Here is a 25,537-nt window from a genome sequence, read left to right as displayed (position 1 = left end):
CCAGGCTCTGAGCTGTCAGCACAGGGCCCGACGCGGGGCTCGAACCCACAAACTGCGAGATCGTGACCTGGGCCGAAGTCGGACGCTCAACCGACTGAGCCACCCAGGCGCCCCATCAACTGACACACATATTAGGAAATCATTGGCTCTGTCTATGAAAAACTATTTTTTATTGTGGTAAAATAGACACAAAGTCACCATATTAGCCATTTTTAAGGGTAGGATACTCAGCCACTATTTTAAGGCTGGATAACACTCCACTGCATGGATACACCGCATTCTGCTGGTCCGTCATCTGTTGATGGACATTTGGGATGTTTCCCCTGTTCCTGTTGTGAACGATGCCGCCCTGAACATCACACACACAACCGTGCGGACACTTGTCTTCCCGCCTCCCGGGGGTAGAAGTGCCTGGTCTGACGGTCACTCCGTGCATGACTTTTCAAGGAACTACCAGTCTGCCACCCACAAGGCTGCACCGTGCCACATCCACTAGCCCCTCGCCGAGGCACCATGGTCTCCACATCCTCACCGACACCGTTACTTCCTGTTTCCTTGACAGTGGCCATCTGGACAGCTGCAAAGTGTCTCGCGGTGGTTTGGGTTCACATTTCCCTAATGTTGAATGCTTCTCATGCCCTTGTTGGCCATTCTCTTTTTTGGAGAAATACAGTTGATATCATTGTCCGTTAGTGAATGGGATTATTTGTCTCTTTGTCATTGGATTATAAGAGTCCTTTCATATTCTGGATATTAATCCCTTATCAGAGAAATGATCTTGTGTTTCTTTCCCATTCTGTGACTTCTTTTCTCTCTCTTACTACTGTTCTTTGATGCACAAATTGTTTACATTTTGATGGAGTCTAACTTAATTATGTTTTCTTTTGTTGCTGGTGCGCCTGGTGTTGTATCCAGGAAATAACTGCCAGACGAGTATCATTTTTCCCTCATGTTTTCTCCCAAGAGTTTTGTAGTTCTTTATAACTCTTACATTTAAGTCTTTGATCCGTTTTGAGTTAATTTCTATACATGGTGTGAGGTAAGAGTCTAATTTCATTCTTTTGTGTGTGGATGTTCAGTTTTCCCAGGATCATATGTTGAAGGGATTGTCCTTTCCCCATCGAATGGTCTTGCACCCGTGTTGAAAATCATTTGACTGTGTATGTGAGAGTTTATTCTGGGCTCTCTGTTCGACTCCATTGGTCTGTGTGTGTCCTTATGCCAGGACCACACTGTTTTCATTACTGTAGCTTCGTAGAAGGTATGGGATTAAGACGTGTAAATCCTCCAACTTTGTTCTTCTTTTTCGAGATTGTTTGGGCTATTTGGGGCCCCTTGAGATTTCATGTGAATTTTCGGCTGGGTTTTCTATCTCCAGAAAACACACCTTTGGTATTTTTTTAGGGATTTCATGGGATCTGGAGATCACTTGGGGTGGTATGATCATCTGAACACTGTTAAATTTAAGTCTTCTATTCCATGAACATGGGACATCTTTCCATTTATTTCTCTACCTAAATTCCCTTTACTGATGTTTTGTAGTATTCGGTGGACTAGTCTTTCTCTCCATTAAGCTTATTGCTAAGTTGTTTTCTTTCCGATGCGATTGTAAATGCAATTGTTTTCTTAAATTCCCTTTCAGATTGTTCATCACTAGTACAGGCTTGCAGCTGGTTTTTGTATATTGGTTTTATATCCTGCGGAATCCATACATTAGCTCTAATCACGGTGTGTGCACACATTCTTCAAAGTTTTCTGCGCATGGGATCATATCATCTGTGAAGGAGATCATTCTTTCTGTTCCTTCCCTTCCAGTTTGGATGCCCCCATTCTCCAGAGGTCCCCTCCCCTCACATCCCTCATGTCCTTCAGAGACACCTGTTCCACTAAGTAGAACCTTCTGGAGGCAGACTGGGACAGCCAGGATTTGCTGCCAGTTCTGGAGATCCATCAGCTTGCGGGTAGCTGCTGTTAAGCTCCCGAGCTTAACAAACGTCAGTGAGCGGAGCCACCGACCAGGCCGGGACACCTGCATGGGCCCCCACACCCTGGGACAGGAGTGTCACCTGCTTGGGTGTCCCCCACCCCACCAGGGTCACTGGTGTGGACACCCCACACCCTGGGATAGGAGTGTCACCTGTGTAGGCATCCCTCCCCTCCCCTCCCACCCTCCGTCACCAGCATGGGTGTCCCGCCCACCCACTGCATCCTCTCCCCCTGACACCCAGGAGCCAGGCCCCTTCCTACAGGGACAAGGGACCTCTCAGCAGGTGGGTGTCGGCTGCTCGCCTTCAAGGACCTCGTGGCCAGCCTCAGGAAGCCTGACTTTCTGGTGTGCCATGTTGTAACCCTCTCCACAGGCCTGCAAGTTAATAACTGTGTCTGCCAATATGAAAATGTGGACAAATTCATAATTTTCCTATTAATTCTCAACATCCAATTTGTGTCCTTTAATAATGAACAATTTACATTTAACATACTACTGATGGAGAGGAAAACCCTCCAACTGGCAGACAGGGCCCTTTACTTGGTTTCCTTCTCCACACACAATCCCTGTAAACTGTCCCCCACCTCCTGCCACACCTCGCTGGGTCTCACGTTCTGTGTGCTCCTGACCACACTCGGAAATGCAGAGAAGCAGGGACAGAATCTGACAGGTGGGGTGGTCAGGGTCAGCCAGCTCCGTCTCATTCTAATTCCAAACGGAAGAATGCCTCTTCCAGAAAACAACAGCAAATAAATCCTGTCTCTAATGTGTCAGCATAAATACGATAATCTGTTTATCCCCATGGGGCTGAAGTTGGTTAGTAATTAGATCCATTTATCTTTTATGATAGTGCACAGTATTCGTGGAGTCCATGTAATTTGTTTTCTGTGAACCGTACCCATCATGGCAAAGAGAAGGAAGCTCTCAGGAAATGGGAGGAATATTTATTAGCTCGTTAATATTGAGACAGTGGTGCCTGGGAGAAAAGCCCACCCGTGCTTTCCTGCAGTCCTGAAGCCCGAGAGCCTAGAGGAGGCCACGACGTGTGTGTGTGAGCACTTCTTGCCCCCCATGACCCCAGTGCTGCAGTGGGGTCTTTTTCAGAGAAAAGCTGTCCTGAGTTCACCGGCACCTGCGTAGCTGATTCTGGATTTTTCTTCTGTGTCCAGCACTTACTCCAGGGAACGGGTCTCCTCATGTGGGCCACTCACTCTTCAGAGAGTCTGATGAAAGCATCAGACCATCTCCAAAATAAGGAGTATTCACACATTTTCACCCTACCCCCCCCACACACACACAAATATCGTGTGCAACTTTAAAGAGGCATATTCTCCAGTGTGTTAATGTTCTACTTCTGCACAACAAACTAGCACAAACCAGTGGCTTAAGACAGCATCCATTTATTCCCTCCCAGTGTCTGCGGGTCAGGGGCCCGGGCTGCCTGGGTCATATGCTCCAGGCCTCACTGGACCTGGACTGTTGGCAGAGCTCTGTTCCTGTGGTTCAGGACCAAGGTCCTGGTTTCCTTGCTGGCTGTTGGCCAGGACATCTCTCAGCTCCTTGGGGACCCCCAGGTCCCAGCCACAGACCCCTCTGAGTCCCTCCCAACCTAGCAGTGACCCCTTCAACCCTGGCAGAAGAATCTAGGAAGAGCTGAGCTTTCTCCAAAGGGCTTCCCCTGACGGATGCAGCCCCACCCCCCCTCCCCAGGATGCTGTCCCTTTTGACCAATTTAAAACTGATGATTGGGGACCTTCAGGACACTGCAATAAATGCGGGCAAGGCTTTATCGTACTGACGACTGCCCGTGGGGCACCCTGCCGCTTCTCAGTGACCGCCACACAAGATGCCTGGGTCGTGCACACCTAAGTCACAGAACACATGGGTGTCCTGTGTACACACACACGAGTCAGCACACACGGGTGTCTGGTGGGTACACGCATGAGTTGGCACACACATGAGTTGGCACATGCAGGTGTCAAGGACTGTTGTAAAAATTATGTGATTAACCCAAGGGAGGCTCCTGTCACGGAACCTGCTGCAGAGCGGAGGTGGAAAAGAGTGTTTACTGACCTAGTCCCGGGAAGTTGAGATCAGCGAGTCGGCCTGGGCAGGTGGTGTCTCTTATTTGGGGAAAACACAACAGCACTCCAGTTGCCTCAGCCCAGATTTTTAAAACCCTCCACAAATGAATGTCTTTCTTACACTCCTGATTTTATCTTCCTTTTGGCTGTGTAAATACAAATTTCCAGAAAATAATGTTATCATCAGCACGGACTCCAAATATTAAACCCTCTTCTTCCCCTTAGTGGGTTTTTCAGGGAATACATTCCTAGAGAACAAACACCCTGTGCAAAAGCCCCCTTGGCCCCACCATGGCGATGCCACCCTCCGGGACGGGTCCCTGTCACCGTTACCGCCTTCCTGCGCGGCTGGCTCGCTGGGTTTCCTTCCCTCTAGCCCCCCGGGCCTCGACCTTTGCCCATCAGCACTGGGGACAGCCGTGAGTTCACAGTGACTGTTCATACTTGGCACGGAAGGGGCCCGATGTAGAACACGCCGCCCCAAACACGGCTCTGGCATGTCAGCCACCGGGGGCCGAAGGCGCTAGAGAGGCAGCAGACGGACGGACGCGCTCCCTACCTCCGCCTTCCCCCTGGAGGCAGGCCGTGACATTTCCCGAAGGAAGCCACCCTCCCTGCACCAGGGAGAGCGGAGACTTCCTGTCACCAGAGACCGGCTGACACCCAAGTGCATGTGGACAGACACTCCCAGCAGCGTGACCCTGTCACACCCAGTCGTCCCCCCGTGTCTCCCCGTCTCTGCTGCCTGCTCACCAACCCCCCGCCCCCGCCGTCTTCATTTTCCCGCTGCAGACTCCACGCATGCGTACAAATAAATCCTAGCACGTGCGTCAGCCTAAGTCCTGGGCAGTGTGACCGTCCACAACCAGCCAGAGCAGAGACGGAGGCCACAGGACGTCAGAGCAGCCACGAGGAACGTGAAGGGTTGTGCAACACACGTTCATCGGGGCCGCTCTCAGTGTTCTAGCACCTTCTGGACCAGGAGGATGATGTCTGTGCTGCTGTGTAACAGAAAGTCCATTTTAGGCAAACTGTGTGAGTGGCATCAGTCATACGGGACAGTGGGTGCCACACAGAGGGTGAAACAGCGTGGACGAGGTCTGAGGAGGGGTCGCCAGGCCTCACCCGGGTGGCCAGCAGGCCGAGGCCGCTGAGGAAATGCTGTAAGCAGTCCCCATAAGATGCCTGGAAAGGACGGTCATCTGTCAGCCGTTGCGACGGTCGGCTTTACAGAATAAATAGCCCACGTCAGTTCTTGTGACGTAAGAGCTGGTTTTAATGGTCTTGTTATTTGGCTGCCGTACGCTTGGCAAACTGACAAAAGACAAATGGGACTTTCCGGCATGTTCTATCCATTAATAAAATGTGGCTTGTGTCTCACGATTCCACTGAACTTGACTCAGTGTGGAGGCGCGGGCGCGGGCGCGTGGCGAGGGAGAGGACGCCCAGGCTGGAGTGAGGAGGCCCGTGGGGTGCAGGAGCAGAGCGGAGGGGCCTCTGGAGGAGGCCAGCAGCTAAGGAAGAGGCTAAGGAAGAGGGCCCCACGGGGAAGGGCTCTCAGCCCCTTGCTGTCCTGGCCAAGACACCATGGCAGGGAGGCCGGAACAGGTGTCTGTTCCTCACAGCCCTGGCAGCCGAGGTGCGGCTGGTGTGCGGTGAGCCCTCGTCCAGGCCTGAGTTCAGGGACAGGGGCTCTGTCGTCCCTCCTCTGCACACAAGGACGCCAGCCCAGGGGCCCCGGCCCCACCCTGTGACCTCACTCTCTGGCTCCTCAAAGACCCCACCTGCAAATACAGTCACACTTGGGACGGGCCTTCAGCGGGGGCTTTGGGGGACAGGGGGCAGCCCGTAGTGGGCGGAGGGCAACTGGAGAAGAAAGAGGGCCGGTCCGAGGTGCCGAATGCCCAGAGACCCAGGAGGAAGCTCCGCAGGGGCCGCAGGCGCCTCCCAGCAGAGGGGACGAGGGGCAGGCGCCACGTCTCTGTGGCCTGTGAAGTATGGAGCCCCGCCCTTGGTGCGTGGCTGAGGGTGGCACGTGAAGCCGGCAGGGCTCACCTCCCCGGGGCCACGTCGTGGAGCTGTGGCAGTGAGGAGGTGCCTGCGGTGTTCAGACCCTGCCGGGGACCCGATCCTTCCGTCAAGACCAGGGCGACCTCGTGCCCGTGAGATGGCTGGAGCAGTGGCCCAGCCGGGCGGGGCCTGGGTGCCGTCCCAGGTGCGGGGGGCCATCCGGCTCTTCCCACAGCACTGCGTGCTGGGTACCTGCACGCACGGAGGGGGGGGGTTTCCTGACCCCCCCGGGACCCCAGCGCCCGCCCACTCACGTGCTGTCACCTGTACAGGGCAGGCTGCACTGAGTAAGCTCCTACTGTGTGCTCGCCCGTTGGAGGTGCTGAGACCCAGAGGGTTGGAAGCAGGATGCCTGTGGCCATGCGTGACCGTGGGCTTTGGTTTTCCATCTTCCTTCCACTGAGGATTGTCAGGTGGGACAAATTAACCCAAGCGCAGAAACGCTTTGGGTCGGACTGTAAACCTTTACAATTTCATGTCTTGTTTTCTTCAATGGAGAAAATAAAATGTAGCGAGAGGCTCAGAGACCCATGGGAGGTCCAAAATGGACACAGGGGATGCTTGACTGTCCACGCAAATGTGCCCCTGAGAGCAGGACTTTGTGCAAACATTGTGCGCTGGGGGCAGGCGGTGCGTGCGGCCTGGCAACGGGCTGGCCTCTGTTTCCTATTTTTGTCCCGACTGGGAGTCCTTCCACAGAAGGTCACCTGAATGTCTTCAGTGCAGGTGGAAAGGAAACTATGAAAAATATAATTGTACCAGTTTTCCTGTTGGTTGTCCGGGAGGGAAAAATACACAGAAGGAGCTGTGTGCTCGAACCTGATTGCAACTTCACAGACCAGACTGGAAAGAAATCAAAGAGCTTCACAAAAACAAAGCTTTGATGACGAGCCTTTGGAATCACGCAGCACGGCCCCCAAGATAATCCAGAAATACCCAGCAAACAGCCCTGCGTTTACTATCTGGCCTGGCCTCTACTCTTCCGGGAGTTCATCCTGAATTTACATCTCCAACAAACGTTTTAGCTACATCTCCACACACACGTACATGTTATAGACTGTGATACATAATTACGTGTGATAATGTGTAATATGCAATGCACACTGACAGTGTTTGTTGCTAGTGATAAACTTCACATTTTCACCTGGAAGCTTGAATTTTGGAAAACCTGTATCCATCAGTGTTATCGACATGGTTTCCTATTCCGCTTTGCAACTGACTTGTAAGAATCTGCAACTTACTGGGTTTTGCTGTTGTCTAAAATTATCCATAATTATTCAGAAAGGCTACTAACATACTCCTCACTTTTCCCGTTCTATAGTAAATTTGCCAAAGAGCTTGATTTTGCAAATGAAAGTTATTTGTCATTAAAATGTGTTATTTGTGTGAACATATGACGGGTTTGTTATTCTTTTTAAATTAACTAACATATACTTTGTATCTCCGTTGCAATTTCTAGCTGGTGAGTACTGACAGCGTCCACACATGCACACAGCACAGCCCACCGTGTTCCTCACGAACTCTCAGGCCTAAGTTCAGGAGCCACTGCCGTCTACACATCTGCGCCAACTCCCCCAGACTCCTTGGAGAAGGGCTGATTCCAGGCCCCGAGCAGAAGTACCCGGGGGGTTGGAGTTTCTTGTTCCAGGAAGCACGTAAGGGCTCAGACATTGCAAAGGACTCATCAGAGTGACACAGAAGCCAAACTGGGAATCAGGTAAGCACCCAAGACAGCAATGACCTTAGTGGATCAAACAGTCGGAGTTTGGGGAAGAGGGAGGTCACGTGGCCCCTGGCAGGCCACCCCGAGTCCCACAGTAACTGCCAGCGGGGAGGCGGGAGGCCGGCCCCCTGCTGGGCAGAGCCGACCCTTCCCCAGATGGACTGCAGCCACTCCCTGGGGGCTCCCACGAGGGGGCGTTGTTGGGGGGAAGGAGTGGGCCCCACGCGAGGTCCCAGCGAGTCCACGAAACCTTCCCCAGGGACGGCGGGGGTGTCCTTGCTCTCGGGCAGTGTCTGGTTTTCCATATGGTTCGGGAAGAGGGAAGGCGTGTGCGGTGGGGGAGTCTAGGTGAGAGGCCCGCGGTCTGTTCTTGCAGCTTCTCTGCGGGAGGGAGCGTGTTCGGATCCGCCGGAGGGGGAGCGTGTTCAGACCAGAAGCTGGGAGGGAAAGGGGTTCACTTACCGAGGGCCACATGGAAACCGCTCCGCCACACAGCTTGTCGTCTGAAACAAGCCGGGCCTCACCGGCTGGTTGCCCTGCTGGGAAGGGCGGGTTCAGCGCCCCCCCCACCACCCCCCCCACCCCCCCCCCCCCCGCGCGGTGAGAGGGGCTCCCCAGGCCCCTCCCCTCAGTCGGAACCTCCCGCGTCAGCTGCCTTCCCGCCAGCCCTGGGGCGCTCCTGCCTTCCTTAAGGGCAGTGGGTGGTGGCCCTCTAGGTTCTGGTGGGGGAGACTCTCCCTGGCACTCTGATCCCAGGGTGGGGCGGCCCCGGGGAGGGGAGGAGCCCCAGGGTGGGGGGCACACCGCGGCCTACCTCAAGCCTCAAGAGGTTCCTGTCACCTGACATTCCGGGTCAGCAGCCCTTGCAGTGCTCTATACACAGGAGACCAGCCTCCACCTTCGCGTCTCTCCCTGACCCTCCTGCTCGGGAATCGCCACCAAGGCCCTTGGGCTCAGTGACTGCCCCATAAGGGGGCTTCTTTAGAGACATAAACTCACAACTCACGATAATGAGGAGAAGGGAGAGGAAGCAAAGCCCTTGGGCAGATCTGGAAAATCAAATCCTAGTCTATTGGTACAAAAGACAATGAGCAAGAGAAAAGGCCGTGTACAGACTGAGTGTGGTCACGTGGGAGAAAGTGAGCAGCATGATTAATTCAGCAACTGGAGTCCAGGAAACAAAAGAACAGCAACCAACCGTCCAGCCAACCACATACGAACCAACCGACCGAACAAGCACACAACCAACCGAACCACAGAAGAGCAAGTACCCAACGTGGTGGGTGTGTGATTTACAAGAGCACTCACAGTTTGAGACGCGAAATCTGCTTTTCTGAGACTTGGAAGTCTCTGAGAGAAGGCAAAAGAAAAGTAATGAAATGCGTATCAGATTTTTTAAATGTCAGCAACTCCGAGAGAACCCTGGACATGCTAATACACACACACAAAGCTCTGCACAGGCCTAGTGACTATTTGCTGTCTGCTTCACCGACAGCCTGTTGCCCTCGGTGTCTGCACACAGGGTAGAGGAGACTTCGGGAAGGCACGCCGTCTGCGGACGACAGCAGGTGCCAGACCTAGACGAGGGGCGGAGCCCAGCACCACCGCTCTTCCCAAGACGCCCACACCTGTGCCTCGGACTCAGGCGGCCGCTGAGCCCCGCTGCGGACCCAGGCTCTGCGGAGACACTTCCGAGGACACGGCGAGAGCGTGGCTCCTGGTTTCCGCCCGTTGACGAAGCTTCTGTTGGGAGTGTGGCCAATAGGCGTTTCTAACTGAAGAGAAGGTGCCCAAGTTGGTGGAGCTGGAAAATCGTTTACTTTTCTACTAAAAAGCTCCTTCAGACATTCACTCATGATTTTACCATTGTATCCTCTCTCTTCCCGATAGTAAGATGCATTTATCTACGCACATGCCATTTTCAATTAGGAAAAATGCAACATTTATGCATAAAATTATTAACCGACATTGAAAAAGGGGTTCAGGGAGGCACATGTCAGGAACAGAAGGAGAGGGGAGACAGGGGACGTTCCCGAGGATCCCCCACTAGGCGGACCCTCTGCAGCTGAGCCGCGGGGCGGGGCGGGCGGGACTACTTCCCCCCACCCCAAGCTTGCTGACGTTGGCCTGTGTGTCTCAAGCTCCCCCACGTCTTACTCTGTCAGTCTCCTGATAGCAGGTGCCCAGGAAGGGCCTCACGGGGGGGGCGTCACGGAGACACCACGGCCCAGCCGCGGGGGACATGGCTTGTGAGCCAGGCTGCGCAGGGCGGGCCGTCTGCGGGCTGAGCGGCCGCACCGGTGCCGTGAGCACAGTTGGAGCCTGGACCGGGCTGAGGCTCCTGTGGGACAGACTCGGTATCACCTGCTCACACTTCCCAACCCCCCACAGGAACACCCTTAGGATGCCCGTGTGGAGGGTAGAGCAAGGGGAAAAAGCTTCTCCCCCACCCCGGGTTCCAGGGGGGGGCCTGAAGTTCACCTGCGGCCACACCGCGGCACGTGTGTCTCCCCCCACCACCGGGTTCTCTTCCCTCCCCTCCGGGTTCTCTCCCCGCCTCCCCCCGGGTTCCAGGCGGGGCCCTGCAGGTGCACATGCGCCCACACCGAGGCACGTGGAAACAGCAGAGTCTGCTAGCAGGTGGAGGGCCCCCCATCGCAGGAGAGGCTCCTGGCATTGGGACCGGCCTCACCAGCAACACGAAGAACAGAACATTTGCAGTGGGGTGGTGACCCAGAGGGAGGGACTTGGGCTTTTAGGGCAGCAAACCTGGAGGGTAGAGCTTGGGGAACCAAGGAGGTCACGGTGCCCACAAGGGCGGGCAAGGGTCTAGCATGACCCCTCCTCTTCCTGGCCCGGGAGAGGGGAGCCTTTACCCACGGCATTTCTGTCCTTGTTCTAGGCCCACGGGTGGAGCAGGGAGCAGCTGTGTCTCATGTGTCTTCTCAGCCAAGTGGCCTGTGCTGGGGTGGGTGTTGTGGCTTCCGGCTCCTTCCGGGGCTGTCCAGCTGTGGTTCAGGGTGCCAGTGGCCTGGCAGGACACTCGGGAAGAGCGGGCCAGGGCTTGAGGGAGGAAACACGGTGGACCGGGTGGTGAGTGGAGACCCTCGGAGGACTGTGGGCAAAAGACAGAAACATTCTGTCTCCTGGGAAGGTCACAGCCGAGGGCAGCCTCCTGGAGGAGAGGCGTCCTCGTTCGCCACAGTGTCGGTGTCGTTTCCTCATCTTAGCTGGTTAAGAACCGGAAGCACCGACCGCGTTCCTTGCCCTGGAAGCACGGGCAGAAGGGGCAGCCGCAGGGTCAAGTCCCTTTCTGGAGCAAAGCCCGCATCTGCGTGCCTCCCCCTCGAGAAATAGCCATTCAAGTCCTTCCCGCATTTGTTTGTTGACCACACGTTCTTATGAGTCAGTTCTGTTTCATCTGAGCCTCGTGGCCCTGGTCGGACGAGGCCGCTTGAATTCCCCGGACCCAGGCGTCCTCGGGGAATAAACACCACACCCTCATTTATCCCTAAGAGAATTAACGGTAATCCCCTGATCTCCAAACGACTGCATAAACTGCCTGCCACGCTCTGGCCCTATGGGACAGCAGGCAGGCCGCAGGCCACCGCGGTCACCCCCACCCCTGCTCCATCCACAACGCGCGCCTTGGCCTCGCAGAGACGCCGTGCCCCAGGACCTTCCCTCGGCATCCGCTCTGGAGAGACGGGTCAGTTCTTCCCAGAGTGGCCTGCGTCCTCCGCCAGGCCGCTGTTTCCCCACTTCTGACCCTGTACTCCCTGTGGCTTCTGTCTCTGAGGGCAGCAGGTAAACTGGGTGACACAGCTCACCTGCGGTCATTCTGTTCCCTAAGCCTCCCCGAATTGCTCACATTGTCTGTGACGCTTTCCTGAACCAGCTGCGAGAAGGCCTTTCCCGTCACCCTCAGATGACCACGGCTCCCCTACGAAGGCAGGGGAGAGTTCCATTTATCCCCTACCCGGTAGGAGCCAGCTTCCAGGTGGAGACTCCACGGGGACAGCTAGATGTGTGTGTGTCCGTCTCTCTAGCCAGTTAGGGACTCGCAGATTTTCCTGGGGCCAGCGGGAGCCCCCCGAAGCTGCCCCTGTGTCCTCCCACTGTGCTGTGTTTTTGAGTCACCATTGCTGTCTGAAAGCAGCAGATGGGGGGTGGGGGGGGAGAGCCTCACACTTCCTGTGCCCAGAGCTGGGATCAGCCGTTTCTCCAGGGATGGGTTCAGAATCAGAATCAGTATTTTTCAGAATCCTTCTTCCTCACAGACTCCCCCTACCGCCACCGCCCGTGTGGTTCATAACATCAGGTAGGTTTGGGATACCTTCACCCCTATAAAACCTGGCACAGTTCCTGGTACATAGAAGGTGCTGAATAAAAAAAAAAACAAAACAGAATGTCAGTTTTCTTCCTGCCTCTAGACTGACAACCCGCACTGAACCAGAGCATGAATTTAAGCCCAAAATAACCCACATTGACTTGGGTGTCTCGCTCAACGTAATTGTCAGTCTCAGGGGCGCCTGGTGGCTCAGTTGGTTCAGCGTCCGACTCTTGGTTTCGGCTCAGGTCCTGATCTCGTGGTTTGTGAGTTTGAGCCCATCATGGGGCTCTGTGCTGGCAGTGTGGGGCCTGCTTGGGATTCTCTCTCTCCCTCTCTCTCCGCCTCTCCCCCACTCACCATATCTCTCTCTCATAAACTTTTATTTTATTTTATTTTAATTTAATTTTATTTTATTTTTAACGTTTATTTATTCTTGGGACAGAGACAGAGCATGAACAGGGGAGGGGCAGAGAGAGAGGGAGACACAGGATCCTTAGCAGGCTCCAGGCTCTGAGCTGTCAGCACAGAGCCCGACACGGGGCTCGAACCCACAAACCGTGAGATCATGACCTGAGCCGAAGTCGGACGCTTAACCGACTGAGCCACCCTAGGCGCCCCTCTCTCATAAAATTTTAAAAAATACATCGGTTTCGTATCGAATGCAGCCATTGAAAAGAAAACGTGGTAAGCGGCTCCCAAGTCGTGTGTTTTCCAGAGACCACCGATCTTCCTGTGAGCGCGCCCGCCCGGGACCGCACTCAGCCTCCGTCTCCTCCTCCAGGCCCTGTGTCCACACAGTCCCACGGGGGCTGGGGCCCTGCCCTGTGAGTCTGGGGGACACTCAGTGCACAGCACTGCTTGTCCCGTCGGGGAGACGTGGTGGAGGCCGCTAGCACCACCGCCGGAATCCCCGCGAAGTCCCCTCCTGATTCCCCGCCTTGGCCCCCGACGCCCCAACGACACAGCCGGAATGCCCGCCTGCACCTGCTTGTCCGCGGACTCTGCCCACCCACACCTGCTTGTCCGCAGACTCACAACCCGCACAACTGTGCTCTGCGTGCTCCCTGCAGACGAGAATGTGCCCTCTGTGCCGTCAGAGTCTGCCTGGGCGCCGGTACCCGCACTGCTCTGAACAAGGCTGTCGGGACAGGCGGTTGTCCCCCAGGCCCACCGCCCGGGCCACACGCTCCCGTGAGCGTGTGGCCAAGTCTCACCTCCTCTTCGGACCTCGCCCTGACCCCTGGGGCACCTGGAGAGACCCCAGCGTGTCGCGTCGGCTCTCGATCCCCGTGTGTCTGCTCTTCGCTGGGCCTTCTACACACCCTGCACCCCCAGAAGGGCCCCTTGCAGCCCAGGGTTGGCCAGTCCACACGCTTCAGGTGGGTGATGCCCCAGGCCCGTCTCCCAGGCCGGGAGCTGGCGGGTCTGAGTCCGCCTCCCTGTGGAAGGACTGTCTGGCGATCTGGGGCTGGCTCCCGGTGCCACAAATGGGCTGACCTGAGCTTCTCGGGTGCATGGCTGCCACAGGGCTCAGCTCTCGCCCCGGGGGACTGAGAACGTTCCACAGACAGGCAGGGCGCCCCAGTGGACGCTCTCTGTGCTCGGCCTCGAGGGGGCAGGGCACAGACGGGAGGAGCTGGTTCCCAGCCAAGAAGGCCGCTTCCTCACCGAACACGAAAGCCACTCTGAGTTGTGCCATTTTCTCTGTAAGCTCCGTCCTGGTTTCCAGGGTGAGGCGTGAAGGCTCCGCCCGCTGTGCACGTTGTGGTAGCAAAGCACCTCGGTGCCCCGGAGGAAGCTCCGTCTTCCGATCTCCCCAAACCTTGGGAGACGGCAGCAAAGCGCTCTGGAGAGTTCAGACCCCCTTTGTCCTCACTCATGGGGTCAGTCACATGCGGCCGGTGCTTGTGCACGCGTGCGGAGACGCGGGCCAGCGCTTTCCAAGTGATGCGCTTACCGCGGAAATGCAGGGGTCCCTAAATCTTTCTGCTGAGCTTTACATCACGTGCAGCCTGTGCAGATTTCCAGAACAGACTCACCGGAGCTGGTCCACTGGGACGCGGCAGACCTCGCAGGCATCGGGCACGGGGGGGCCAGGCTGTTCCTGCTCGCTCTGCTCCGTTCCACGTGAACCCGGACCGAGGGCCACGGCCACCCGGCGCCGGGTCAGCCCAGCGGGGACAGGGAGACCCAGCGGGCAGCGGTCACCCCTCTGCGCCCTCGGCTGCAGGGAGGACGTGTCCCGCTCCGCCCCGGGCAGGGCACCGCTGCGCATACCTGAGCGTGGACGCTCGGTAAATGTGCGGTGGTTTATGCATACGGGGGGCTGGTCCTCGGCCGAGGGACGCTGTCACCTGGGGAGACCGTGGTGGCGTGCTCGTTCCTGTTCACGCCCCGTTTCTAAGACTGAGACGTTTCGCTCCTTGCGCATCCAACTGTGGGTTGCAGCCGCCGTCCGGTATTCCACAGTCTGAGCTGACGGCCCATTCCGTGGGCCCCACGCCCCCATCTCCCTTCCCCGGCCAGTAACGGGTTTGCTCTGACCCGCTGGGCCGGCCGCGTAGCTGGGTTCTGACGGCGAGGCCCCTGGGGGCAGCGAGGGGCGTCACTCCCGGGCCTCACGAAAAGACCACGGTCGCCACATTCCGTGCCTCCCTGGAGCAACCTGACGTGGCCACACACACCAGCCTCAACCTGCAGAGGCTGGGTCAGGTGGTGGCAGGATGGCCGGAACAGAAAGGAGGAGGTCTCACCAACCCTGGGGCCCGGCCACGTCTCCCTGGAAGGTGGGCTTGAGGAAGCAGGCGGCCATGCCCATCCTCACCAGCCCACTCCCCACGTGGGCTCGCCCGACACAGCACAGCACACCCAAGGTGCGTGAGGCCACGTGCAGGTGCATCTGGGTCTGTACAGAGCAGAGCCACCCCATCCCCGCCACCCCCTGCCTCACTCGCTCCAGGACGCCCACCCCATGGGCGCCCCCACCTGGCGCACACGCTCCTTGCCGGCTCCCCCTTCGGATGGGTGTCTCGTCCCCTCTGTGACTCGAGCAAGTATCCACGCATGCTTCCTCGGGGACCGCCCCTGCGGGATCAGCCCGTCCCTCCATTTCCTAGGGTTCTGTAGGGATTCCGTTGTCCTCGAAGCCTGGTGGGAATTCGCTGAACGCTCTGGATGCATATCCCTCCTCCGTGAGGACATCGTAAGACCCCTCCGGCATCTCAGATGTCCGTTAGCTGTGCTCGGTGCACCCTTACTGAACTGCCCAGTCTCCCCCAGTTTCCGACCCATAAAATCCTGAGTGGTGCCATGGTCTTCGTTTGTTGTTCGCCAGCAGTTACTGGAGCATGTGGCTGATTTATGGATAGATTTTCCTTGTTCATGAATCCTTGCACTGACCCTCACTTGTTCAAGGTGCCCAGTCTCCTTGTGGTCACGGATTCGGTTAGTCAAATCTTTACATTCACAAGCGAGGTGGACCATACTTCCCTTGCTGTCTTCACACCGTGGCCACCCTGCCTGGGCTGCTCCCCTGACAGCCTAGCGTGACAGGAGACCTCTCCCCACCCTGCGGTGCTGTCTCCTGTTCTTCCTGCCCTTCCTCCTCCTCAGTCTCCGGTCGTGGCTGTTAGACCTACGTGATCCGAAGCTCCCTCTGCTCACCCCCTGTTCTTTCGCCCCGTGTTAGGGTTGAGGTGTGCTGAAGTCCTGATGTCCAGGCCTCAGAAGGTGACATTTGGAAATAGGGTCATTGCATATGTGATCTGTTAAGCTGCGGTGAGGCTGTACTAGAGGAAGGTGGGTCCCCAGCCCAGTATGACTGTGCCCTTATAAGAAGGGAAAATATGGACGCCGACATGCACGTGGGGAGAAAACCACGTGAGACAGAGGCAGACGATGGGGTGATGCATCTACAAAGCCACGCAAAGATTCCTAGCCACTGGAAGAGAAGTCGAACATTCTTCCTCACAGCTCCCAAAGGAGCCACGCCCCCTGGCACCTTGACCCTGGGCTCCCAGCCTCCAGAACTCTGAGACAGATCATGCTTTCTATTGTGTGGGCCACCGGTTCATGGCATTTCGTCACAGCGGCCTGAGCAAACTAACACACTCTCCATCCGTCACACATGCCTCTGGTCCCTTCCTGGCGTCCGCTTTCTGAGGACCTGTGCAGACGCACCGGGACTCCACATGACAATGGAGTGGAGGACACGCACAGGTGGCCCAGCGAACATCCACACAGAAGTATAACCAGATCTGCAGGAAATGTCTGATGACCTTCGTGAGTCCTGCTAGGCTCGTGCCCTGACAGGGAACACTGTAAGGGGCTGGAATTTTCTTTGTACCACTCACCCAAAGAAAATCTCAGTTGAGGATTCATGTAATCAGAGTAACTTGAGTTGGGTTTTTACTTTATAAAACTGTGGTATATTCAACATGACTGCCTGCATTATGGTTCCCCAGAGAAACAGAACGATAAGAGATATATAAAAAAATATTTAGCATAAGGAAGTGCCTCACGTCGTTGGCCCAGCAAGTCCAAAGTCTGAGGGTAGGTGGGCAGATTGGAGACCCAGGACAGCCCGTGTTCCAGTCCAAGTCTGAATGCCACACCCTGGAGAATTGTCTTTTGCTGAGGCAGAGGATGGCCTTTTTGTTCTAGCCAAGCCTTCAACTGATTGGATGAGGCCCACCACAGAAGGGGGGCACTCTACTTTCTGGAAGTCCACTGATTTGAATGTTAATGTCATCCAAAAACCACCTCACAGAAACTGCCAGAGTAACGTCTGATTAAATATCTAAGCACTGTGGTCTGGTCACAAGCACACATAAAACTAGCCAACACACTGCATTTCCAAGGAATCAGAGAGGATTCCGTTTCCATGCGATAAGGACAGTGGCAAACAGCACACTAAACTGTGTTTTAGGTGTTGTCAGTTCGGAGATGGAGACGGGAGGGTGGGGAGGGTGGGGAGGAAGCAGACGTTCTCTGAGGTGAGGACACGGGACCCCGGGGTGCATGACTCCCGGCCATCGGTGCCACCCTGACAGGTCAGTTTTGTTCATTGTTGGTTGTTCGCCTCGGCAATGCCAGCCTCTCCCCTTGAGGGCAGGTTGAAATGGTCGTGTGGCTGTTGGGGGTCAATGTCATTCGTGTACCCGGTGAGACCCAGTGTGGACCACCCATGCCTGCATAACTACTGACAAATGGAAGTCAGCTTTTAGGGGCTCCCGTGGTTTAGCTGCACAGCACTTACCTGAGTTCAAGCTGGAATCGGGCCCAACGTCACCCTGTCCATGATGAGCCTGACACAGAGGAAAACCCAGCTGGCCTCTTGGGGCCCTGATTTCCACCCTAAACTGAAAACCTTACTGGAGGTGCTAATTCCTGAGGTTTGCTTTGTGGGTTGGCACGGCCCAGACACGCCCAAAGTGCTGGCGGGTGGGCAGTGCTCAGGGCTCAGTCTCTCCCGGGCCGGCAGGTGGGCAGTGCTCAGTCTCTCCCGGGCCGGCAGGTGGGCAGTGCTCAGTGCTCAGTCTCCCCCAGGCCCGCAGGTGGGCAGTGCTCAGTGCTCAGTCTCTCCCGGGCCGGCGGGTGGGCAGTGCTCAGGGCTCAGTCTCTCCCGGGCCGGCAGGTGGGCAGTGCTCAGTGCTCAGTCTCTCCCGGGCCGGCAGGTGGGCAGTGCTCAGTGCTCAGTCTCCCCCAGGCCCCCAGGTGGGCAGTGCTCAGTGCTCAGTCTCTCCCGGGCCGGCGGCTGGGCAGTGCTCAGGGCTCAGTCTCTCCCAAACTGGTTGGGCAGACACAGGGGCCGCTGCCCTGGCCACGTCCCAGCTGACTGAGCCACGTTCTTTCTTGTCTCCGTCCGCCTCTTCGACCTCATCACGAAGCAGCTCCCCAGGGCTGTGTGTCCGCATCTATCCAGGCTGTGCCACGGGAGCTCACCCTGTGTTTTCATGGGCGGTGGCCCGCTGCGTCCCTGAGGCCGCAGCACAGATGACACATTCGCCCCCGAAAGGAACAGAGGAGGAACACCGCCCTCGGTGTCATGTGACTGGCAACGTAAATTATTGTTGACAACCCGAAAAGCGTGTATAACAGAGCCCATCGGAGCTTTTTAAAATCCTCGTAAAACACTGGAAACTGACGAAGGAATACGTGTGACCCGTGTGACCCCTCCCGAGTGCCCTGTGGTGACCGATGTGCGGAGACACCCAGGCTGCAGTTAGGGACGCACAGCAAGGAAAACGCCTCTTTCAGCTAATTGTTAAGGTATTTAATGTTCCAGGGAAAGTGTTAAAGTTCTCAGGGTTCGATAAATGATGATGGCATTTTTCACACTGAAAATGCTGGAACAAATCCTGTTTATGCTCTTTTTTCAGGAGGCGGGTCGAAGGCTTTCTCAACAGTGGGCCAGTGGTTTCGGGGAGACGAGGGTCGGCTAATGGCACAGGCGTGCTTTCTGCCGGTTGCGAGATGTGAAGTCGTGACGTAACGGCCACTCGTTTATGTCCACGAGGGTCCTCGGTGAGACGCACGTTGTTCCTCTTGGTCTTCTGCCGGATCAGCCTGAACGGTTTTCCCGGTCCTCCTGCAGGTGCTCGGTGTCCAAACCCGGCATGGGCTCAAGGTCAGGGCACGTGAGCCAGAGCCCTGGGCGCCCACGGGACTGGGCTTCCCTGCGACTGTGGAGCTCAGCCCTCAGGCGGTGGCCGCCCATCCAGTGGCCTGTGCGTCACCGCTAGGGGCTGTCCGGGTGGGTGTGGCGGCATCATCAAGGCCCTTCTTAGCTGGAACATGTGTGACCCAGAAGAGCTAGGGCAGTCCCCACCCCCGCGTGGTCAGCTGGGGAACAGACACCCCCGGAGACCAGCAGCAAGTGGCCGGTGTGCCAGCGGGGCTGCTGGGGTGTTGTGCCTCCGGTTCCTCGCCCAGGACCAGGTGACAGCGACAGGACTAAGGGAGACAAGCGCCTTGTGTCCTCAGGAGGCCAGACCGCACCTCCGGGAGCCCTCACGCGGCCAGCGAGTAGGAGGCAGAGGCGGATTAACTCCCTGCCCACGTTGCTGCCGGTAAGTAGCCTGAGGCACCGAGCTCTCCTTCCTCACTGTTTCTCTCCCAGGCAGGCGGCGTGGACGTTGTGACAGGGAGGCCCGGGGCCCGGTGTTTCCTGGCGGAGTGGCCCCTCGAGGAAGACTGGGGTCACGGCAGTGTGGGGACGGGGCTCAGGGACAGAGGCAGCGGTAGGAAATGTACCTACTGGGACCAGACATCCTTGGAACAGAAAGCACTATGCAAAACCAAGCTGGGTTCCGTGTTTCATTAAATGTCAATTTAAATTTTTTTTTTTTAACATTTATTCATTTTTGAGACAGAGAGAGACAGAGCATGAACGGGGGAGGGTCAGAGAGAGGGAGACACAGAATCTGAAACAGGCTCCAGGCTCTGAGCTGTCAGCACAGAGCCCGACGCGGGGCTAGAACTCACGGACCTCGAGTCGAATTCGGATGCTTAACCGACTGAGCCACCCAGGCGCCCCTCATTAAATGTCAATTTAGGCAAATTTCCCAATTTTAGTCTTCGTGAGACCTGAAGATTTTGCTGGCACTTTCTCGTCACTCCTGACAGAGAGAGACAGAGCGTGAACGGGGGAGGGTCAGAGAGAGGGAGACACAGAATCTGAAACAGGCTCCAGGCTCTGAGCTGTCAGCACAGAGCCCGACGCGGGGCTAGAACTCACGGACCTCGAGTCGAAGTCGGACGCTTAACCGACTGAGCCACCCAGGCGCCCCTCATTAAATGTCAATTTAGGCAAATTTCCCAATTTTAGTCTTCGTGAGACCTGAAGATTTTGCTGGCACTTTCTCGTCACTCCTGACAGAGAGAGACAGAGCGTGAACGGGGGAGGGTCAGAGAGAGGGAGACACAGAATCTGAAACAGGCTCCAGGCTCTGAGCTGTCAGCACAGAGCCCGACGCGGGGCTAGAACTCACGGACCTCGAGTCGAAGTCGGACGCTTAACCGACTGAGCCACCCAGGCGCCCCTCATTAAATGTCAATTTAGGCAAATTTCCCAATTTTAGTCTTCGTGAGACCTGAAGATTTTGCTGGCACTTTCTCGTCACTCCTGATGATCTTTTTCAACCTGTGGAGGATTGCTCTGAATATATAAGGTTGCTGTGATAGGGAAAAAATTCTAGTTTTTCTCCTTTTAATTACAGCTTTGAATGCAGTATCGATTTTGCTGAAAGTCCTTCTAGCCTGTAATTTAGTAAAACTAATTCAAATGAACACAGACTTCTCCCCGTTAGGTCTCATAATGGTTCGTGAAAGTCTTAATTAAGCATCTGCTAAAAGGTAAATGAGTTACGAAAGTGAGCATGGCTGTCACTCTGGACTAGCTACTACCAAACATTTGAGAAAGAGCTGTACTAACTCCTGCTTTAATTAAATGATGAACATCTCTGCATTAGACTCTGTATGGGAGTCACCTCGTGTAGGAGGCAGTGGGGACACTTGAACACGAGGACGGCCCTGTGCCCAGTCACCAGCGTGCAGTCTGGCGTCCAGAGGCACGGTCCACAGGTCACGTACAATTCAAAGCAGCACGAGGCGACACTTCCCCAGGGTAAACCAAGCTTGACTTTGAGTCATAATTGGAGGCAGAGCTACAGTAAGAGACACCACGAGCAAGCGTTTGAAATATTCGGATTTTCCACTGCTTCCTGCGTCCACATGCCCAGCACCCACGTGCCACCGAGTTCACGCAGCGGACGACGCAGGGAATCAGGGACGAGAAAATGCCCTGAGATCCCGGGAGGCCTTCGGTGGAGGCACCGGCAGGGAGCAGTCTGCTGCGGGAAGAGTCACGGGAAGGGTCCTCATTGCAGCTCAGGGAGCACACGGGACCCGCGAAGGAGGTGCTGACACGGACTTCTCCTGAGGCCAGTGCCTACCTCTCCACCGGCAAGCGGGGACTGTCTGTCTGCTGTTTGCCCCCAATCTTTGCACCTAGTCGGGCCTCTGGCACAAGAGGGGTGGTGGTTGAGCCAGCCAGCGGGAAGGGGGCAGGTGGGGCCTCGCGGTAACACGGGCCACTGCTCTGTCTCAGAGGAAGCCAGTGCCACGTGTGGTGTCACGGCTCCCGGCACATGTGTGGGTCCTGTGCAGAATACTGGGAAGGGGACACAGGACTGAGTCCAGGAAGTGTAACATGAAGGTGGCCGATCGTTTTCAGGGGAAAGCAAGCTGTGCCAAAATTAGCGCACACACTTGCAGAGACCTGTCTGGGAGCCCGGGAGACCTGCTTGGGGAGGACGGGAATGTTGGGACACATCGGTGACACGTGCACCACAGAACACGTCGGACCAGATGTTTTCTTCCCAAGAACAACAGCAGCGAGAATGCAGCCTGTGCCCGGCCCCTGGGAGGGCATGGGGCGCTGCTATCATGCTATCGTGCCTGCTTGGGGACCCCAGTGACAGACTGAATATGCAACAGCTGGGCCATGTGCAATAGAACTCTGCCCCAGCCCTGCAGCCGCCAGCCGGAAACCAGCCTGTCTTCCAAGGTCACCAGCCCTGAGGGCCCAGCCCATCCCCCAAGGTCACCAGCCCTGAGGGCCCAGCCCTGTCCTCCGAGGTCACCAGCCCTGGGGGCCCAGCCCGTCCTCAGAGGTCACCAGCCCTGGGGGCCCAGGCCTATCCTCAGAGGTCACCAGCCCTGGGGACCTAGCCCTGTCCTCAGAGGTCACCAACCCTGGGGGCCCAGCCTGTCCTCAGAGGTCACCAGCCCTGGGGGCCCAGCCCTGTCCTCAGAGGTCACCAGCCCTGCGGGCCCAGCCCTGTCCTCAGAGGTCACCAGCCCTGGGGGCCCAGCCCTGTCCTCAGAGGTCACCAGCACTGGGGGCCCAGCCTGTCCTCAGAGGTCACCAGCCCTGGGGGCCCAGCCCTGTCCTCAGAGGTCACCAGCCCTGGGGGCCCAGCCTGTCCTCAGAGGTCACCAGCCCTGGGGACCTAGCCCTGTCCTCAGAGGTCACCAACCCTGGGGGCCCAGCCTGTCCTCAGAGGTCACCAGCACTGGGGGCCCAGCCTGTCCTCAGAGGTCACCAGCCCTGGGGGCCCAGCCTGTCCTCAGAGGTCACCAGCCCTGGGGTCCCAGCCGGGCCTCAGAGGTCACCAGCCCTGGGGTCCCAGCCGGGCCTCAGAGGTCACCAGCCCTGGGGGCCCAGCCTGTCCTCAGAGGTCACCAGCCCTGGGGGCCCAGCCCTGTCCTCAGAGGTCACCAGCCCTGAGGGCCCAGCCCTGTCCTCAGAGGTCACCAGCCCTGGGGGCCCAGCGTGTCCTCAGAGGTCACCAGCCCTGGGCACCCAGCCCTGTCCTCAGAGGTCACCAGCCCTGCGGGCCCAGCCTGCTGAAGCCAGACGTGTCTCTAGGAAGTCAGACCTCTGTCTCTAGCAACCCATCCAGGAAGCCCAACAATCATGCTGGACAGCTGTCCCCACAGCCAGAACTTGATCAGTAACTGACAGCTTCCCCGACTTTGTCCCCGCTTCCCTCTTAGGACCAACCACAGAAAGCCAAACACGTTCCCCAAACCAGTTCTGAGGACGACGCTCCAGGCCTGCCCAGGCCCGACTTCACGGCGCCCACAGCCTCCGTCAGGACACGGACCTTCCTCCCCCTCCCCCCGGCGGAGGCCCCGCTCCTGTGCCTGCCCGTGACCTTCTTCCAGAGGCAGGTGAGCCGGCTGACGGCCCTGGGACAGCAGGCTCTGAGTCAGCAGCCCCTGCCGGTCCTCCCGCGGTGCGTGCGTCCCGGCTGTTTCCACACCAGCAAAGAGCAGGACCTCACACGTTGGCGAGGCCACCAAGCCCAGGGTGTGTGTGTGTGCGCTGGAGGAAACCCATGCCCCCCGCATCGTGCCAGGAGCCCCTGCCCTCTGCTGAGGAGCCCCTCGACCGCCTGACCTGGGTCTGGGCACCGGGGGTGAAGAGGGCGGTGACTTCCTGGAGCTCACAGGTGTCCACAGGCTCCTCAGGCCCCTGGCCCTGCTCCCCACATCCCCCCCAGCGCCCGTGCGGGCCTCCCCTCTCTCACAGCTCGGACCCTGCTCTTTAGGAACGTGGCCCAGACGCTGAATTCTCTCCGGCTATTGTACAGCACACAAACATCCCTGAACCGAACAGCTTTGACGGTTCGGGGTCCGCAGAGGTTATCCAGAGTACAAACTCGGACCAGATGCACCTTCTTGGAATTCCCTTCCAGAGGGTCCCCAGAAGGCCGGAACGGGGGTGCCTGCAGGTAACCGTATGGTGTGTGGGCAAACTTGGGAGCAAGGCTGGAAATGAGAAGGGTCAGCCCTGGCCCCCCTTCATCAGCCCTTTGGAACCGGTGCTGGGGAGTCGGCTGGAGCTCCTGAAAAGTTGTGCTTCTTACCACCAGGCCAGCCTGCTGCAGCCCAACCCCCAGACGTGTGCCAGGTGGAGCCCCAGACAGGAGCTCCCGGCCTGGCCCTCCGCAGAGGAGGTGAGGAGCACGTGTGTCCCAGCCTCTGGCCCCCTGCCTGTGCCCTTCGGCCCCGGCTGCGTCTTGGGACGGCAGTGCCTCCCTCGTGCTCAGCCTGGGTGGGCTGGTTGGAGGGGTAACTCTGTTGACCCCCTCCAGGGCTGCAGGATGAAATGAAACAATGTGTCCTCTGAGAGCTCCCTGCCGCTGAGTTCTGGGTGGAGGGCTGACTCGGGTTGGGGCTCCCAAGGGAAGGGGGGCTGGACGGTGGCTGCAGCGGCTGAGAGGAAGCCCGTGGCCCTGGGGTCGTGCCCATAGGCATCCGGAGCCTCCCCGGTTGTCATGACCCTCCTGTCTCCCCCTCCTCGTTCCCCAGATGCTCCAGAAGATTTGCTCCATCCTGCAGGCGCCGGGAACGGATGGCGGATGGTGAGGCTCCCCTGCAGTTCTGTTCTATTGAAGGGGTGCAGAGGCCCCACACAAACACGCGCTCGGGCACATTGCCTACTTTGAGCCGAAGTCATCGGAGAAGCAGAGCGGGTGGGCTGTCTGACTTTATGTAACAAGGTGGATGAGGTTGGGGACTGGTGAAGTTTCAGGGTGATGGGGGTTCACGGGGTCCAGAGCCGATGGCCAAGAAAGAATTCTTGAAGACGTCTTTGGTGCAAAAAGGTGATTTTATTGAAGCAGGGGACAGGACCCATGGGCAGGAAGAGCAGAGCTGGGGTTGTGAACAGTGTCTGGTTTTATACTTTGGAGCTGGGGGGTCACGTCAAAAGGGCGGCCCCCAGAGGGACTGTGATCCCGTTAAGCAGGACTCAGAGATGCCAGAGGCCTGGCTGTTGTGGAGTTCAGGTTGTTTTCCCTCCAGGAGGCATTAACATCAGGACGGTAGGGCGTCCTGGAGAGATGTTCTGCTCTGTATTTGCCACAGGTCTGGTCGATGGGCTGCAGGTTATGAGGGCATTTAATTTCACCTGCCATTTCCTTCTTGCTTTGTTCCCACATCACTGTGGAGGGTGATGTTGGGGCTCCAGGAAACTGAGTCTATAGGCTTCTGCAGATGAGGCTATTGACAATAGTGCCTTTTCTTGTAATTTACTAAGATATTTATAAACCGATGGAGACTGGTCTTACAGGATTGTGATCTCTATCAGGTAGCCATGTGTTTTTCCCTTTTCTTTGTCCCCAGGCAGCCTTGAGTGGCTGAGAAATGTCACACGTATCCCACCTGGGGGGTGGGGGGGGCGGTGTTAGCTTGTGTTTTGCCCTCAGCTTGCCCCAGGCCCTCTCATCAGGGACGCAGGGGTTTCTGGGGCCTCCCTTTCCCCCTGCAGACTCCGCACTCAGTTCTCCGGCAGCCTGTGCCCAGAGGGCAGGGGGAAGCTGGTTTCCTGGTTCCCTGTTTGGTGCTGCTCCTCACACAGCTGCTTCTCCTCTAAGGGAACAGATGGGAACCATGGAAACCACGGACTGTCACCCAGAATTTTCAGCAGCGGTGGAGGCAGGCGCCCAGCAGCACAACAGGTGCAGGCGTGGACAGGGCGCCCCCCTGTGCAGGTGTGGAAGAGGCCCGCAGGGGCTGTTTAACCAGCTGACGGTGGTTTTTTTTTCCACGCACAAGGATGACTCAGCAGAATTGCCCGATTCTTGTGTCTGGGGGCTTCCTCACCTCTAACCACCGGGAGAACCACCTCTGGTCTGGCTCCAGGGCGGGAACTGTTCCTGTTAACCGGGTGGGGCTGCTGCTCACGGCCCCAGAGAGCAACAGCCGCTTCGCTCCACCACCTAACACCCGACCCCGCGGACGGGAACACGTGAACTCACTCGAGCTGA

The 25,537-nt window shown here is 57.2% G+C and overlaps 1 protein-coding gene across 1 annotated transcript; it reads left to right on the top strand.

Moving 5' to 3' along the window:
* The first annotated feature begins 17,216 nt into the window (after nucleotides 1-17,216).
* LOC128776703 (uncharacterized) lies at nucleotides 17,217-23,257 on the top strand. The gene is made up of 4 exons (XM_053901818.1): nucleotides 17,217-17,248; nucleotides 18,793-18,825; nucleotides 19,006-19,267; nucleotides 22,758-23,257. Exons 1-4 carry the CDS (start codon nucleotides 17,217-17,219, stop codon nucleotides 23,160-23,162), a joined length of 732 nt encoding a protein of 243 aa, XP_053757793.1. The 3' UTR covers nucleotides 23,163-23,257.
* The last annotated feature ends 2,280 nt before the right edge of the window (nucleotides 23,258-25,537 follow it).

The sequence above is a fragment of the Panthera pardus genome, unplaced genomic scaffold (genome assembly GCF_024362965.1).
Source record: "Panthera pardus isolate Hobbes unplaced genomic scaffold, ASM2436296v1 HiC_scaffold_13, whole genome shotgun sequence".
Lineage (NCBI taxonomy): Eukaryota > Metazoa > Chordata > Mammalia > Carnivora > Felidae > Panthera > Panthera pardus.
The sequence above is the reverse complement of the archived record's forward strand: the minus strand, read 5'-3'. Positions and strand labels throughout refer to the sequence as shown.

Coding starts and splice junctions, on each gene's coding strand:
- LOC128776703 (XM_053901818.1), top strand. CDS start 17,217: ATGACTCCCGGCCATCGGTGCCACCCTGACAG. Junction 17,249..18,792: donor CATCGGTGCCACCCTGACAG/GTCAGTTTTGTT, acceptor GTCCTCCTGCAG/GTGCTCGGTGTCCAAACCCG. Junction 19,268..22,757: donor CCCTGCCCACGTTGCTGCCG/GTAAGTAGCCTG, acceptor CTTCCCTCTTAG/GACCAACCACAGAAAGCCAA.